This window comes from Chiloscyllium plagiosum, unplaced genomic scaffold, assembly GCF_037043375.1.
Source record: "Chiloscyllium plagiosum isolate Xiang-an unplaced genomic scaffold, Cpla_swu_hap1 HiC_scaffold_14, whole genome shotgun sequence".
NCBI classification, from domain to species: Eukaryota; Metazoa; Chordata; class Chondrichthyes; order Orectolobiformes; family Hemiscylliidae; genus Chiloscyllium; species Chiloscyllium plagiosum.
The window spans coordinates 79,622,504-79,640,602 of record NW_028270152.1 but is presented as its reverse complement, the minus strand read 5'-3'; the positions used below and the strand labels follow the sequence as shown (position 1 = coordinate 79,640,602).

The following is an 18,099-nucleotide window of genomic DNA, read 5'->3' as shown; positions in this document are numbered from 1 at the left end:
CCCTTGTACCAAGCACTCAGAAGGAAGTGAATTATTGCTGCTGAATTCCCAGTCTTTGACCTGCTCTTGGAGTGACTGTATTTATATGACCAGTCCAATTCAGTCTCTGGTCAATGGTAACCCCCAGGATATTGATAGTGGGGCAACACTATTCAACATCAATGGGGAGATGATTGGACTCTGTTTTGTTGCTGATGGTCATTACCTGGCACTTGTGTGGCACAAATGTAAGTTGCCATTTATCATGAACTGTTTCAGTTGCAAATGGCATTGAACACTGTGCAATCATCAGTAAACATTCCCACTTCTGACCTTATGATGGAGCAGCTGAAGAAGGCTGGGCCTCGGACACTACCCTGAGGAACTCCTGCAGAGATGTCCTGGAGCTGACATGACTAACCTCTAACAGCAACACTCATTTTCCTTTCCACCCCAACAACCAAGGATGGAAATACTTACGGAGCCTCCTTTAGCAGCAAGTTTTTAATTTTTGCATGACAATGGTAGGATTGTAGAGCTTAGGTCTGATCTCTGCATTGTTGGATCCTTTAGCTCCATCTACCACTTTATGTTTCTTCTTGTATTTAACAAGTGCTTGGAGCTTCACCTCACTTTTAAGATCCCTACATAGAATCCCTACAGAGTACGAAATGGCCATTCGGCCCAATAAGTCCACACTGACTCTCCAAAGAGTATCCCACCCACTCCCCTACCCTATTACTTTACATTTCCCCTGACTAATGCACCTAACCTACACATCCCTGAACACTGTGGGGCAATTTAGCGTGGCCAATTCACGTAACCTGCACATCTTTGAACTGTGGGAGGAAACCGGAGCACCCGGAGGAAATCCATGCAGAGGCGGGGAGAATGTGCAAACTCTAAGCACAGTCACCCGAGGCTGGAATCGAACCCAGGGCCCTAGCGCTGTGAGGCAGCAGTGCTAACCACTGAGCCATCGTGCCGCCCTCGTATGCACCACCCGACTCTGCACTCTTCTTTGAATCAGGGTTGATCTGCACATCTCTTTGATGTAGTGGTTGAGTGGAGGATATGCTGGGCCATGAGGTTATATATTCTGCTGCTGTGGATGACCCATAGCACCTGATGGATGTCCAGCTTTGAAATGCTAGATCTGCTCAAAGTCTGTCCTATTCTGTGCCACACAACGCAATGGAGGGTATCCTTAATGTGAGAGTGGAAATTTATCTCCACAGAACTGTGTGGTGATCATCCCTATTGATACTGTCATGTGTGGATGGATTGTAGAGGATGGGGAGAGTAACATATCTAGCCATACCCCACCCAAATTTTTCACCACAACCCGGAAATCGTTTACATCCTGAAGACCATTAGAGCATGAGGGATGGGAGCTGGAAAAGGTTACACAGCACCTAGAATGTGTTCCGCCATTCAACACACTTATGGCCAATCTGATCTTGACCTTAACTCCACCTCAAGCCCATTCTCCATAAACATTTGGCGATCAAAAATCTGTGTAACTCAGTCTTGAAAATATGCTGCAAATCAGTCTCCGCTGAGGTACAGAATTCCAAACATTGGTGGCTTTCGAAGAGGATTAAATCCTCCTTTTCTCCATCTTAACTGTGAGACCCCGTACATTTAAACTGTGCCCCTAGTTCTAGATTCCCTCATGAGGAGAAACACATTCTCAGCATTTATCCTATCATGCTCCACAAAAGCCCAAACATTGGCCTCCAGAGAATCCAGCTTACTAAACCTTTCCCCGTAAGACCATCTCTTTATAAATAGGAGTGAATCATCTCTGAACTGCATCCAATGCAATTATATCCCTTGTTAAATAAAACTGTACACGGTCCTCTTTAGATTTTTCACACCAGTCTTTGCTGTTGTCAATCTATATTCTTCTCTGGTGTCCAGTTCTCTTCAAGGGAATCCAATATGGTGTTGATGAACATTTTGCCACAGGATCCTCTAGTCAAATGTGAAAGCAGTAACAATGCTCTTTTGGAAATGGTTTTCAGCAAGCTTGGCCTTTCTTTCATCTGAGGCAAAACTTCCGTTTGGCTTGTGCTGCCTTGCCTCCTTGTGACACTGCTCTTCGCATCACATTTCAAATACATTGATTTTTTTTTCAGTTTCTTGTTTGCTTTCCTGCTCAAAATATCCCTGTCATATCCCATAATCAACATTGGGTTGCACACAGTGTATCATATGTGGATAACTTACACCTGGATGTCCACCATAACATGGATTGTATCATTCACTGCAACGTACAAAGCATTTTACACATATATCCCAAATAGCAGCACAATAATTTCAGCCGGTTGAGTTAGGACCTGTCAAAAACAAATGTTTGACTACTCTAATCCCATTTTCCATCACATGCCTATCAGCCTTGTGTGCCTTGGCATTGCAAGTACACATCTAAGTGCTTCTTCAGTGAGAATTCTGCTTCTACCACCCTCACAGGCAGTGAGTTCCAGATTCCCACCACACTTTGGGTGAAAACATTTTTCCTCACATTCCCTCACTACCTTGCCTTAAATTTATGACTCCTTGTCATTGATCTCTCCATCAAGGGGAAATGTTTCTTGCTGTCTAGCCTATCTGTGCCCGTCATAATTTTATATACTTCAATCATGATGAAGGGCTTATGGCCGAAACATTGACTCTCCGGCTCCTCGGATGTTGCCTGACCTGCTGTGTACTTCCAGCACCACACTTTTCAATTCTATGACTCTCCAGTATCTGCAGTCCTCACTTTCTCCTATTTCTCAATTTCCTCTGCTCTAAGGAAAACAACTCAGATCTGTCCAAACTCTTTTCATAACTGAAACGTTCCAGCCCAGGGAACACCCTGGTAAATCTCCTCTGCAACTGCTCCAGTGCTATCACATCCTCCTTTAATGTGGATTCCAGAACTGCACACAATGCTCTCGCTGTGGCCTATGCAGTTCCACCTTCACCACCCTGCCTACAGCCACCCCCAGTCCTGAAGAAGGGTTATACCCAAAACATCAACTTCTCCACCTCCTGATGCTGCCTGGCTTTCTGTGTTCTTCCAGCCTCCAGCTTGTCTACTTCGGGTATAAAGGCAAGTATATCATATGCCTTTGTAACCATTTTATCCATCTGCCCTGATACCTTAACAGATGGTGTACACACACACACAACAAGGTCCCTCTGATCCTTGGTCCTTCCAGGATCCTTGCTTTGTTTGTCCTGCCCATGTGCATCACCTCACATTTATCCAGATTGACTTCCATACGAAAAGCCTTGCTGAAGTCTAAGTAGACTCAAAGTCTATGATCTTTAATTATTTTGTTTCTTTAGCAATCAAGAAAAATCAATGCAAGTTTTTTTTTCAAAACAGACTTTAACAAGTTTTTTTCAGAGGCCTACAGTAAATGGTTGAATTTTTTTTCTCTAATTTAGAAGCTTAAAAAAATGCATTTTGAGGAGAGTTGTTTTTACAGTGCAAGAGTTTTTTTTGACTGGCTGAAGAGTGTTTTTTTTAAAAAGTAGAGTTGTGTTTTCATTTTGGGGCTTATACACATGATCAACTCTGGAAACAATTTTTTTATTTGTGGAATTTATCAAATAGTAATTATTTTAATTCAGTGAATCAGCGAAGTTATTCATTACATTTAAGATTTATATGTTTGATTTTTTTAAAATATTTTGCATTTTTATCATTACTTTCTGTTGGTAATGAAAGGTAGTTTATTTTATATGTAAGGTTTTATTGAAAGTGATTTTTTTTTAGGCGTAATGTTATCGAGGGCATGTAAAAGGCATAGACTTAGATGGCTAGTTAATTTAGAAAAGTGATTACAAATCAAGGTCAGTCAGATAGATGGGTGACTGTCAGGATACATAAGAATATAGTATAGAAGTCTCTGATGGTGTTCAGTTTTGGGGACTGTTGAAAGGAATTATCTCTCAGAGGAAATTAGAAGGAGCAGTCAGTAGGAATGATTCTTATGTTAGGCAGTGTTTAACAAAATTTAAAAGAATAATTATTATTGGGACTCTCCAGTCAGGAGATTCTGTGGTAGTGAGCGTAAATGTATGTCACTTCCCTGGTGCTCAGATTAAGGACATCTCTAAACATTTCAAACATATTGTTAAAGGGCAGAAGCCAGTAATTATTGTACAGATTGGTAGAAATGACATTTTTATGGAAAGGTTAAAGCTTTATAGACTGAATATAAGAGGTTAGGTAAAAGATTAAAAACCAGAAACTTAAAAGTAGTTTACTCCTGATGCCAAACTCGAAAGAGGGAAGGAACAAAAGGAGAAAGGAGATAAATCAACGCTGAAGAGGCAGTGTATTGTTCAGGGATTCAAATTTTTGGACACCAGGAATCTCTTCTGGGACGTAAAAAACCTGGAATGGTACCAATATCTTAGCACGGAGATTTAGTACTTCCATTAAGGGAGACTTCATACTGTTAGAGAGTTTGAGGGGGTCAGGTTTGGAGGAATTCTAAGTAGCAGTATAAATAGAAAGATTGATGCGGAAGGTTCTGAATGTGAAAAGAGCAAGTCAATTAGAAAAAGACAAAAGAAAGTCAGAGAACATAGTAACTCTGAAGAATTACGTTGCATTTATTTCAATGCAAGGGGTCTTACAGCTAAGGCTGGTGAACTCAGAGCATGCTGAGGAACATGGGATTGGGACACTGTAACTATTACAGAAACCTGGCTGAGGGATAGACAGGACTGGCAGCTCAATATTCTGGATGTTAGGTTCTGTAGGAAGGATAGAAAAGGAGGCAAGAAAGGAGGGAGAATTGTGTTTTGATTAAAGACAGTATAACGGCTATAACGGGAGAAGTATTTCTGAAAAATCATCCAGTGAAAATATATGGATAAAAATTAGAAATAAGAAAGATTACCCTTGATCAGATTGTACTATAGGCCCCCTCAATAGACAGAGAAATTGAGAAACAAATAGTACACAGATCTCAGATATATTTAAGGATAAGAAGTTTGTAATAATGGGGGATTTTAATTTTCCAAACATTGACTGGGACTACAATATTGTTAAAGGTTTGGATGGTGAAGAATTTGTCAAATGTGTTCAAGAAAATTCTTTAGCAATATAGAACATAGAACAGTACAGGCCCTTCGGCCCATGATGTTGTGCCATCATGGACCTTATTCTAAGATCAACCTAACCTACACACCCCTAACCAACATCAGCGAGCAAACCTAAACCCTAAACCTCAACCTGAGCTACAAACGTTCACAAACCTTGCAAAAACATCCCTCAATTTACATGTGCTCGTCCAGCTCGTTTAAATGTTCCTAATGTCTCTGACTCGATTACCACCACTGGCAGTGCATTCCAAACACCCACCACTCTGTACATAAAGAACCTACCTCTCACATCTCCCCTATAACAGTCCTCCAATCACCTTAAAGTGATGACCCCTCATGACAGCCATTTCTGCCCTGGGGAAAAGTCTCTGGCCATCTACTCTATCTATGCCTCTCATTACCTTGTACACATCTATCACGTCACCTCTCTTCCTTCTTCTCTCCAGTGTGAAAAGCCCTAGCTCACTCAATATAACACTTATCTTTATAACATAAGCCCTCCAATCCATGCAGCATCCTGGTAAATCTCCTCTGCAATGTCTCTATAGCATCCACATCCTTCCTGTAATGAGGTGACCAGAACTGAACACAATATTCCAAGTGTGGTCTAATCAGGGTTTTATAGAGCTGCAGCAAAACCTCGCAGCTCTTGAACTCAATCCCCATGTTAATGAAAGCCAAAACACCATAAGCCTTCTTAACAACTCTATCAATTATGGAGGGATCTGTATACATGGACCCCAAGATCCTGCTGTTTCACACTGCCAAGAATCCTGTATTTAACCCTGTATTCAGCATTCAAATTTGACCTTCCAAAATGAATCACTTTGCAATTATCCAGATTGAGCTCCATCTGCCACTTCTCAGCCCAGCTCTGCATCCTGTCAATGTCTTGTTGTAGCCTGCAACAGCCCTCAACACAATATACAACACCACTGACCTTTGTGTCATCGGCAAACTTACTAGCCCACCCTTCCACTTCTTCATTCAAGTAACTTATAATACCTACAAAGAGCAGAGACCCAAGAACAGATCCCTGCGGGACACCACTGGTCACCGACCTCCATGCAGAATACTTTCCATCCACTACCACTTGTTGTCTTCTATCGGCCAGCCAATTCTGTATCCAGAATTTCCCCGTATCCCATACCTCCTAACTTTCTGAAAAAGACTACCATGGGGAACCTTATCAAATGCCTTACCGAAATCCATATACACCATATCCACTGCTCAACCTTCGTCAACTTGTCACATCCTCAAAGAACTCAATAAGGCTTGTAAGGCATGACCTGCTCCTCATGCTGACTACCTTTAATCAAACTTAGGATTTATGACTATTTGGAAAAACAATGTCTCAGAATCCTTTCCAGTGCCTTGCTTACCACAGACGTAAGACTGACTGGTCTGTAATTCTCAGGGATTTCCCTATTCCCTTTCTTGAACAAGAGGAACAACATTCACCTCCCTCCAATCACCCAGTGCTACTGCCCATGGAGAGTGAGGATGCAAAGATCATTGCCAGAGGCACTGATATCTCATTCCTCACTTCACATAGTACCCTTGGATTTATCTGGACCAGCGCTGGGGACTTATCTATCTTGATGCTTCCCAGAATTTCCAGCACACCCACTTTCTTAATATCGATCTGTTCAAGCCTTTTAACCTGGTTCACGGTGTTCTCACTATCGACAAGGCCCCTCTCTCTAGTGGATGCTGAATCAAGAAAACTAATTTAGGACCTCCCCTACCTCTTCAGACTCCAGGCACAAGTTCCCACCACTATCCCGGATCCATCCTACCCACTCCCAATCATTCTCTTACTCATGTAAGTGTAGAATACCTTTAGGTTTTCCCTAATCCTTCCTGCCATGGTTTTTTTGCATCCCCTTCTAGATCTCTTCAGTCCATTTTTGAGACCATTCCAAGTTACCCTGGAATCCTCTAAAGCTGTGCCAGATCCTTGCTTCCTCAACCTTCAGCAAGCTTCCTTCTCCCTTTTGTTGAGAAGCTCCTCTTCTTTTGTCATCCAAGGCTCCTTCACCTTACCAGTCCTTGCCTGTCTCAGTGGGACAAAGTTATCCAACACTTGCAACAATTGCTCCTTAAACAGCCCCCACATCTCTGTTTTGCATTTCCCATTGAACAACTGTTCCCAACTTATACACCACAGCTCCTGTCTAATAGCAGGACAATTGCCCCTCCCTCAATTAAATGCCTTCCCATACTGAGTGTTCCTATCCCTCTCCATGGTTATGGTAAAAGTGAGGCAATTGTGGTAACTGTCTCCGAAATGCTGTCCCACTGAGAGATCTGACACCTGGCCTGGCTCGTTGCCTGGCATCAAATCCAATATGGGCTCTCCCCTAGTCGGCCTATCTTCATATTGAGTCAGGAATCCTTCCTGGACACACCTGACAAAATCGGCTCCATCCAGACCATCTGCACTAAGGAGGTTCCAATCAATACTGGGGAAGTTGAAGTTACCCATAACAACAACTCTGTTACATCTGCACCTTTCCAAGATCTGCTGTCGAATCTGTTCTTCTATCTCTCTGCTGCTATTAGAGAGTATATAGAAAACACCCAATAAAGTGACTGCTCCTTTCCTGTTACTGACTTCCACCCATACTGACTCAGTAGACAAACCCTCCTCAACAACCTCCTGTTCTGCAGCTGTGATGAACTAACTAACAATGCTACTCCCCACCCCCCTTTTACCACCCCCCCCCCCGTTCTTTTTCAAAGATATAAAGACTGAAACATGTGGCAACCATTCCTGCCCCTGTGAAATCCATATCTCCATAGGGCCACAACATCATAGTTCCAAGTACTAATCCATGCTCGAAGTTCATCAGTCTTATTTCTGTGTGGATATTCCAAGAGAATGAGCAAAATTTGACCTTCTTTTGTTGAGAAGATCCTCTTCTCTTGTCATCCAAGGCTCCTTCACCTTACCAGTGGAAGTCGGGGAACGCTATGAGTCACAATTCTATTCATTTTAAAATGGTTTACGGAAAAGGATAAGCCTTCCATAAAAGTTAAAGATTTTAATTGGAGTAAGGTAAATTTTAATGGTGCAAGACAAGAACTTTCAAAAGTTAATGACAGTAAACTGTTCGCAGGTAAAGGACATCTGACAAGTGAGAGGTTTCAAGATTGCAATGATGAGAGTTCAGAGGCATTATGTTTCTCTTAGAGTGAAGGATAAGGAACAATGGATGGATGAAGATATTGCGATTCTAGTCAAGAATAAAATATCTTATATTAGACATAGACAACAGGGTTTAAATGAAGCTGTAAATCAATATATGGCGTGTAGGGGCATTCTTAATAAAGAAATCAGGAAAGCAAAGAGGGGATTTGCATTAGCAAGTGAGTTAGCATTGGCAGATAAAGTTAAGGGTAATCCAAAGAGATTCTACAAGTACATTAAGAGTAGAAGGGTAACCACAGATAGCCATTTAAAGATCAAAGAGGTTATTTTTGTGTTGAACCCAGGTGATCAGAGAGATATTAAATGAATATTTTGCATCAATCTTTAGTGTGGAGAAAGAAACGGAGGCTAGAAAATTTAGGGAACTAAATATTGATATTTTAAAATCAGTTCACATTGCAGAAGAGGAAGTTCTGGAGATCTTATAAAATATAATGGTGGATAAATCATTGGAATCTGATCAAATGCATGTCAGAACATAGTGGTAAGTAAGGGAAGAAACTGGGGGCCCCTTCCAGAAATATTTATATCATCTATAACTACAGAGGAGGTGTCTGATGACTGGAGAGTGGCTAATATTTTGTCTTTGTTTAAGAAGGGTTGTAAGGAGAAACTGGGCAATGACAGATCTGTAGGTCTGACTTTGGTCGTGGGTACGTTGTTGGAGGTGATGATAAAAGATAGGATTTGTAAACATTTAGAGGGACAAAATTGATCGAGAATAGTAAACATCGTTTTGTGCAAGGGAACTCATCTCTTACAAACTCAATTGAGTTTTTTTGAGGAAGTTCCAAAAACAGTGATGAGGACAGAGTAGTAGATGTTGTTCACTTGGATTTTAGTAAAGCCTTTGAGAGATTCCGCATGGTAGACCAGCTTGTAAAGTTTGCTTACATGGGATTCAGGGTGAGCTTGCCAATTGGCTTAATGGCAGGAGACAGAGAGTGGTGGTAGAAAGTTGCTTTTCAGACTGGACACCAGCAGTGTTCCACTTGGACTGGTTCTGGGTTTTGTTTGTCATTTACATAAATGATTTGAATGAGAAATTGGAAGGCATCGTTAGTACGTTTGCGGACGTCACCAAAAACTGGTGGCATATTACAGAGTGAAATTCTAAAATTACAAAGGGATCTTGATCAAATGGGTCAATGGGCTGAAAATCTGGTGCACAGAGTTCAATTTGGATAAATTTGAAGTATTGCATTTTGGTACATAAAGAGGGGCAAAACATATACAATTAATGGTAGGCTGTAGGTGTTGTTGTAGAACAGGGGGACCTACAGGTTCAGATACGTAATTCTTTGAAGTTTGCATCACATATAGATAGAGTGATTTAGAAAGGCATTTAGCACATTTGCCTTCATTGCTCAGTCTTTTGAATATTTGAGTTGGGAAGTCACGTTGAGGACATTGGTGAGGCCTCTTCAGGAGTACTGCGTCCAGTTCTGGTCATCCTGTTTAGGAAGGATATTATTATTATGTTTGAGAGGCTTCAACAGAACTTTACTGGGATGTTGCTGGGAATGGAAAATTTGTGTTATAAAGAAAGGCTGGAGAGGCTGGGATATTTTTCACTGGAGGGTACAGCATTGAGAGGTGATCTTAGAAGGTTTCTAAAATCATGATGTTTACAGATAGGATTAATGGTAGGTGGTTTTTTTCCCGTAGGGTGGAGGATTTCAAGACCACGGGGAGATATTTTTAAGTTGACAGGATTTTAAAAAGACATGAGGGGCAATTTTTTTTTTACACAGAAGGGTGTGAAATGAAGTTCCTGAGGATGCAGGCACAGTTACAATGTTGAAAAGACACTTAGATAAGTAGATGAATAGGGAATGTTTTGAGGGGTATGGGCCAGGAGCAGGCAGGTGGAACGAGTTTAGTTTGGGATTATGTTAGACCGAAGGGTCTGTTTCCATGCTGTGATTCTATAAAATGGTCAGATATGACCTAGCCTTCACAAACTCATACTGACTGTTCTTGATTGATCTCTTCTGCTCCACATGCAGATTAATTCTGTCCCTCAGAATTGCCTACCTCAGTTATAGTTGATATCTTGGAATCTGAATAGGTTTAGGTGCGGCTTCCTGGTTTAACTTTTGCTCCCTTCTTGAATACCAATATCACAGTTGCTGTCTTCTAAGTCTCTGGTATTTCTCAATGCTCAGAGAGGAATGTTCAGTGACCCAGTAGGGAGCACGGCTGCCTCACAGCACAAGGAACCGGAGTTCAATTCCATCCTCGGGCCAATGTCCGTGTGGAGTCTGCACACTCTCCCTGTATCTGCGTGGGTTTCCCATAGGTGCTCTGGTTTCCTCCCACAGTCCAAAATTGTGCAGGATGGGTGAATTGACCATGCTAAATTGCTCATAGTATCCAGGGATATACAGGCTAGGTGGATTAGCCATGGGATATGCAGGGTTACAGGGATAGGTTGGCAGGAGGGGTCTGATGGGATGCTGTTTAGAGGGTCAGCGTGGACTCAATGGGCTGAATGGCCTGCTCCCACACTGTCGGGATTCTATAAAATGGACATTTTTTGCAAATACCCCTGCAATTTCCTGGTTTGCCTTAGTCAACAAACTGAGATACATTTCAGCCAGCATGGGAGATTTATTTACTCTTAAACCCTCCAGAACCTCCTCCCCTGTCTATGCACCAAACTTTTACCATCAGCAAATTTCATCATAAAAAAACGAAGACACCCCATTCCCTCCAACGCCCCTTGCCCTGACACCCAGTTGTGCCAACACTCCCTTGTACAAACTGCCTATTGAAGGGGCGAGGGTCTATGACACTAGATACTGTGCTGAGGCCAGGGTGTGGTATCTGGAACTCTGGCGGTAGGTGAAGACAACGTACCTACCCGTTCCCTGCTGCACTTTCATATTGCAAATTAACATCTTTGTGTTTCTTGTCTCTTTCCATCATTTCCTACAGACCTGAAAGCCAGCCAATTATTTTTAATTTAGCCTCCTGAACAAGCGGGGTGACCTCTGAACTCCTTGGGAAAATGGTATTAAACAGTAAACCATGTGACAACATGCAAGAACCTCGTCTCTGGTCGACCCAAGAGTTAGTTTCCCACCATCCCCCACAGTGAGGCTTCCAATAGGGATGGGGGATTATTGATGTACCATTCAGTCACACTCTGTTCCAACTCCTGCAGTATTTCCTGGTGGAGATCAAGGAGCTCAGAGACAGCACACAGGATGACAGTGACTACTTCTCGGTCCAGCACAGGGCATGCTTCACCATCAACAGCCCCCAGGGCAACTCTTCTGAAGTCCTGTCAGAAGACAAAAGAACCCAAACTGAATGTGTAAACTCACCCAAGTTATCCCACAGCCAATAGATACAATGTAGGGAGGGTGGGACTGAAGTGGAGAATTGATGAGGAGTGATAGATAGTGAGGAGAGGAATGTTTTCCTGTACAAACTCACTGGGAGAAACTGTTTCTTTGCAGTCATATGCCCTTCCTGACTCACATTCCCATTCAGAGTTCACTCCATTTACTGCTGCAACAACTTAAGTTGTCCAGATCAAAATGACTATTGTTATGTGAAATCTGCCCTCTGCATCAGAGAATGCTCTCAACAAGAATACCCTGTTTTGTGTTCTCTTTGGCAATTGAACATCGCCCTCTTCCAACTTACCCCCCTGCTTCCAACCTCCTTCCCCATTCATCAGCATGCTCGCTGCCAACCTTGACCCCAGCCAACAAGGCCTCACTGGAAACAGGGACAGGATAGACAGCAGAGCAGGTGTCAGGGAAGGTGGAGGAAAAGGACAAAGGTCTTTTTAGGGTAAGGGCTCAGGTCAAGGTGCCGGGTCAAGAGTAAGGGTTGTGGAGCAATGATAATTCAGTAATGAACAATGTGATGTGGGGCGAGGACTGAATGAAGAGGAGAAAGTGAGGACTGCAGATGCTGGAGATCAGAGCTGAAAATGTGTTGCTGGAAAAGCGTAACAGGTCAGGCAGCATCCAAGGAGCAGGAGAATCGACGTTTCGGGCACGAGCCCTTCTTCAGGAATGAGGAAAGTGTGTCCAGCAGGCTAAGATAAAAGGTAGGGAGGAGGGACTTGGGGGAGGGGCATTGGAAATGCGATAGGTGGAAGAAGGTCAAGGTGAGGGTGATAGGTCAGACTGAGGTGGGGGCGGAGAGGTCAGGAAGAAGATTGCAGGTTAGGAAGGCGGTGCTGAGTTCGAGGGACTTGACTGAGACAAGGTGGGGGGGGGAGGGGAAATGAAGAAACTGGAGAAATCTGAGTTCATCCCTCGTGGTTGGAGGGTTCCTAGGCGGAAGATGAGGCGCTCTTCCTCCAACCGTCGTGTTGCTATGGTCTGGCGATGGAGGAGTCCAAGGACCTGCATGTCCTTGATGGAGTGGGAGGGGGAGTTGAAGTGTTGAGCCACGGGGTGGCTGGGTTGGTTGGTCCGGGTGTCCCAGAGGTGTTCTCTGAAACGTTCCGCAAGTAGGTGGCCTATCTCCCCAATATAGAGGAGGCCACATCGGGTGCAGCAGAAATTTTCAGCATTGCTTCACATGAGGCCCACTGAAGATGTTACTTAGTAAGGTAACAAAACATATGGAAATGAACCTTTCAACTCAGCGAGCAAACCAACATCCAAAACCTCAACCTGAGCTATAAATCTTCTCAAAACTTGCTAAGTTCTCTAACCATCTAGCTAGTATACCCTGGACTTCATGCAACTTCACTTGCTCCATCAGCCTACCATGGGGAACCTTATCAAATGCCTTACTGAAGTCCATGTATATGACATCTACATCTGCTCCCTCATCAGTCAACTTTGTCACTTCCTCAAAGAATTCTATTAAGTTGTAAGATATGACCTTCCCTGCACAAAACCACATTGCCTATCACTGATAAGCCCATTTTCTTCCAAATATAACTAGATCCTATCGCTCAGTATCTTCTCCAGCAGCTTCCCTACCAGTAACGTCAGGCTCACCAGTCTATAATTAACTTGATCGCCCCTGCTACCCTTCTTAAACAACATTAGCAATTCTCCAGTCCTCCAGGATCTCACCTATGTTTGAGGATGCTACAAAGATATCTGTTAAGGCCCCAGCTATTCCCTCCCACTTCCCTCAGTAAGCTGGGATAGATCCCATCTGGACCTGGGGGCTTATCCACCTTAATGTCTTTTAGAGTACACAACGCTTCCTCCCTCGTTATGCCAACTTGACCTAGAGTAATCAAAGATCTATCCTTAACCTCACCATTCGTCACATCCCTCTCCTCGGTGAATATCGACGCAAAGTACTCATTAAGAACCTCACTCATTTTCTCTGACTCCACACAAAACTTTCCTCCTTTGTCCTTGAGTGGGTCAACACTTTCTCTAGTTACCCTCTTGCTCCTCATATACGAATGAAAGGCTTTGGGATTTTCCTTAGCTCTGTTTGCTAAAGATATTTCATGACCCCTGTTAGCCCTCTTAATTTCTTGTCTTAGATTGGTCCTACCTTCCCGATATTCTTCCAAAGCTTCATCTGTTTTCAGTCTTCTGGACCTTATGTATGCTTCCTTTCTCCTCTTCGCTCACCTCACAATTTCACCTGGTTCCCTAATCTTGCCATTTCTAACCCTCACTTTCACAGGGACATGTCTGTCCTGCACTCTAATCAACCTCTCTTTAAAAGTCTTTCACATATCAAATGTATTTTACCTTCAAAAGGCTGCTCCCAATCCATATTCTGCAGCTCCTGCCGAATTTTGCTAAAGTTGGCCTTGCCCCGGTTTAGCACTCTTGCTTTAGGACCACTCTCGTCTTTCTCCTTTAGTATTCTAAAACTAACGGAATTATGATTACTATTTCCAAAGTAATCCCCTACTGAAATTTCAACCACCTGGCCGGGCTCATTCCCCAACACCAGTATGGCCCCTTCCCGAGTTGGACTATTTACGTACTGCTCAATAAAACCCTCCTGGATGCTCCTTAAAAATTCTGCTTCATCTAGACCTTGAACACTAAGTGAATCCCAGTCAATGTTGGGAAAATTAAAAACTCCTATCACCACCACCCTGTTGCTCCTACATCTTTCCATAATCCATTTACAGAGGAACCTTGATTATCTCAAAGATATGAACTGGGAGTATTTCATTTGCTTAATCAAATGCCAGATAATCAAATACCAGATAACATAGTTTAGCCAAGCACTGGGGCCTTGCAATCTTGTTCGGATAATTCGAAATTCGGATAATTGAATGCCGGATAATCAAAGTTCCATGTACACATTTGTACCTCTTGCTTGCTGTTGGGAGGCCTGTAGTACAGCCCCAACATTGTTACCACACCCTTCTTACTTCTGCGCGCTACCCATATTGCCTCACTGCTTGAGTCCTTCATAGTGGCCTCCATCAGCTGTGATGTCCTGTCTGAACAGTAATGCAACTCCTCCACCCTTTTTATCTCCCTCTCCATCCCACTTGAAGCATCTATATCCTGGGATATTTAGTTGCCAATCATGCCCTTCCCTCAATCCATCTCAGTAATTGCAATAACATCATACTCCCAGGCACTAATCCAAGCCCTATGTTTATCTACCTTACTCACTACACTTCTTTGCATTAAAACAAATGCATCTCAGACCACCAGTTCATCATCTGCTTCCTGCCTACTCTTCCCCTTAGTCACGCTGACTTCATTATCTAGTTCCTTACAGGCTTTAGTTGCAACTTCCTTCCTGTCCACTAATCTCCTCATTTGCTTCCAGCCCCCTGCCACATTAGTTTAAATACTCCCCAACAGCGTGAGCTCAAGCGCCCCTTCAGACATTGGCTCCAGTCCGGCCCAGGTGTAGACCACCCAATTTGTAATAGTCCCACCTCCCCTAGAACAGGTCCCAATGTCCCAAAAATCTGAACCCCCTCCCTCCTGCACCATCTCTCAAGCCACGCATTCATCCTGCCTCTTCTTTCATTCCTACTCTGAACAGCATGTGGCACAGGTAGCAATCCTGAGATTAAATTGGCTCCTAACTCCCTAAAGTCTGCTTGTAGGACCATATCCCATTGTTTACCCATATCATTGGTGCACCACGACAGCTGGCTGTTCACCCTTCCCCATCAGAATGTTCTGCAGCCGATCTGAGACATCCCTGACCCATGCACCTGAGAGGCAACATACCATTCAGGAGTCTCGTTTTCAATCACAGAGCCGCCTATCTACTCCACTTACTATTTAATCTTCTATGACTATAGCCCTTCCACTCTTTCCTGCAGTTCTCTACATTAGAGCTAGCCACGATGCCATGAACTGCTGCCTTCCCCTGGTGAGTCATTTCCCCCAACAGTATCCAAAACAGTATACCTGTTTAGGCAGGGTGAAGGGCCATGATCAGGGTGAGGGGTCACTTGACGGGCAGAATGAAGGTCTAGAATCGGGGTGAGGGGTCAGAATCGGGGTGAGGGGTCAGGATCAGTGTGAGGGATCTGGATCAAGATGAAGGATCAGGATCGGGGTGAGGGCTCAGGACCATCGTGAGGGGTCAGGGTCAATGTGAGAGGTCAGGGTAAGGATCAGGGAGAGGGCTCAGGACAGGATGACAGGTCAGGACAGGGTGAGAGATCAAGACAGGGTGAGGGGTTAGGACTGGGTGAGAGGTCAGGATTGGGTGAGGGGTATCACATCTCACTGGGGCAGTTTGCTGTAAATAAATCTCTGCTGTCCCCTGAGTCATCATAGAAGTTAAAGAGTTTTTTTAAAAATACAAAGGATTCCCCAACTTTCAGCCCCAGGTTGACAGAAAGCTCAGAAACCAGGTTGCTCTCCTTAACACAAAAGACTATGATGTGGATGGACTCTAGCTCCAGATGAGCCATTATGACTCATCGCTACATAACTGGACAAGTTAAAATTGCAACTGACACATGAAGATAGGCTAAATATGGGCCTAGGGGAAGCTGGGAAAGCTGTTCAATTTTTCAGTTCATATGGTCTGCTGGGATGAGTCTTGCAACAATCAGAACTCTGCTTTTTGGTCTTCCTTCCCCAATACTTTCACTTGTTTTGTAGAAGACACAGCGTGACTGGCTCACGCTTATAAAAAAGACTCTAATTTAATCATTGAAAGTCACAACAACTGCGGAAAAACTGTTTTTTTGTCAGGATCGAACTACTCCAAAGTAAGAGAACAGAGACAGAGCTTGGAAGTATCTGATGGCTTCTCACTATCTTGTTCACAGCCGTAAGCTATTCAGCTACCTGGGAACCAACATTTTGGCAGACAGCGGGCCTTTGTCATTTATAACTGATCACTCATCCACAGACCAATCAGCTACTTGTTACTAGGAGAAAGTGAGGACTGCAGATGTTGGAGATCAGAGCCAAAGAAAAGCACAGCCGGTCAGGCAGCGTCTGATGTTTCAGGCATAAGTCCTTCATCAGGAATCTTTTTTATGCCTGAAACGTCGATTCTCCTGCTCCTCGGATGCTGCCTGACCGGCTGTGCTTTTCCAGCTACTTGTTACTACCTGATCTCCATTTGTACACTGCCCTCGATTCCAACTCACCTGAACTGCTATCTGCTTTAAACTGGCAACTTTGTGAACAGTATAAACAATGAGCATCAGGTTATTTGCTTTTATTAAGTGCTGTAATGCTTTGACACTCCTTGCTTTAAAAGGGAGTTATTTTCTCATCTCAGTCCATAATCAAAAACAGAAAATTTAAAAGACGTTATGACAGAGTTTGGAAGGGCTCTGATGCATTGTGAGGAGTCGGAACAAAGTGAGAAATGAGGGCTGGGGCAAGCGATCTCGTCAGGTGCAGGAGGAATGCCGAGAGCAGCGGGAGTGATTAGGTCAAGGACATGGATCGGGGTGAGAGGTTGGCATAGGGAGAGGGGTCAGGTAGGATGGACAGGAGTGACCACCACTGATTCACGCACATTCCACCAAGGAATGTTGACAATTCAAGCTTGTACTCACTGTGTGTAGGAGCTTCAGCACACTGACGTACCTGTGAGATTCAAAGAGAACGTTACAGACTGATACAAACTTGTAACAACTCATTATATTCAGAGTAACTTGCAGGTAAAAAAATCCCATTGACAAATGTTTATACTCACGCTCTTTCAGAAGTTGTTATGACTTTTGCAATGTGATAGGCTTCCAGTTCAATGTTACTCTATAGGAAAGTGAAGGAATATTTAGTTCCTGTGGCTACACTTCATAACCATAAACTATAGGGTGATCACAGGGTCCAAACAATCTCCAATCTGTTCATGTGATTGTGATGATCCACAATGATGGAACTCTGTTTCCCTGTCCCTGGTTAATAAAATTCTTAGCAATTTCAGATTTCAAAATTACAATTATCCAGACATTGGTTACCACTGTTGTAAGACAGCTGAGTATTCTAACCTCCTCTGCAGTTGAAATTTTTCTATAATCACTGCTGGAGGATCTGAATCAAATTCATTTGGCTATGTCTCCTTATACTCAAAAACCCAGCCCATTATAATACTTTGTATGTACTCCCTCAATTCTATAGAATATCCTGAAATTCTCTTATCAAATTATCTGCCAAAATGTACTAACTTCCTGGTAGTGCAACCCACATTTGTGGAATCTTTTCTTGTAATTTGAAACCCTTGGAATTCAGGTACCATTTAAGTCAATCATTACTCCACTCATTCCCAGATCAAGGTATTGTTCCTGAACTGTGAGTCCAGAATTGAACATTATGTGTCTAACCAGCTGAATACCTTCTAGTATTCCAGACGTTAAGTTATAAAGACCAGTGTTTCATTGGCCTTTTAGG

General features: G+C 43.2%; 1 protein-coding gene across 1 annotated transcript in view; it reads right to left on the bottom strand.

Moving 5' to 3' along the window:
- fgd5a (FYVE, RhoGEF and PH domain containing 5a) overlaps positions 1 to 18,099 on the bottom strand; it is a 143,754-nt gene that overhangs the window by 89,826 nt on the left and 35,829 nt on the right. Inside the window, exons 3-5 of the mRNA XM_043708646.2 lie at positions 17,405 to 17,463; positions 17,265 to 17,295; positions 11,443 to 11,594 (exon numbers count right to left, since the gene is read on the bottom strand). Of these exons, the coding sequence (XP_043564581.2) occupies positions 11,443 to 11,594; positions 17,265 to 17,295; positions 17,405 to 17,463 (242 nt within the window). The remainder of the gene's footprint in view (positions 1 to 11,442; positions 11,595 to 17,264; positions 17,296 to 17,404; positions 17,464 to 18,099) is intronic.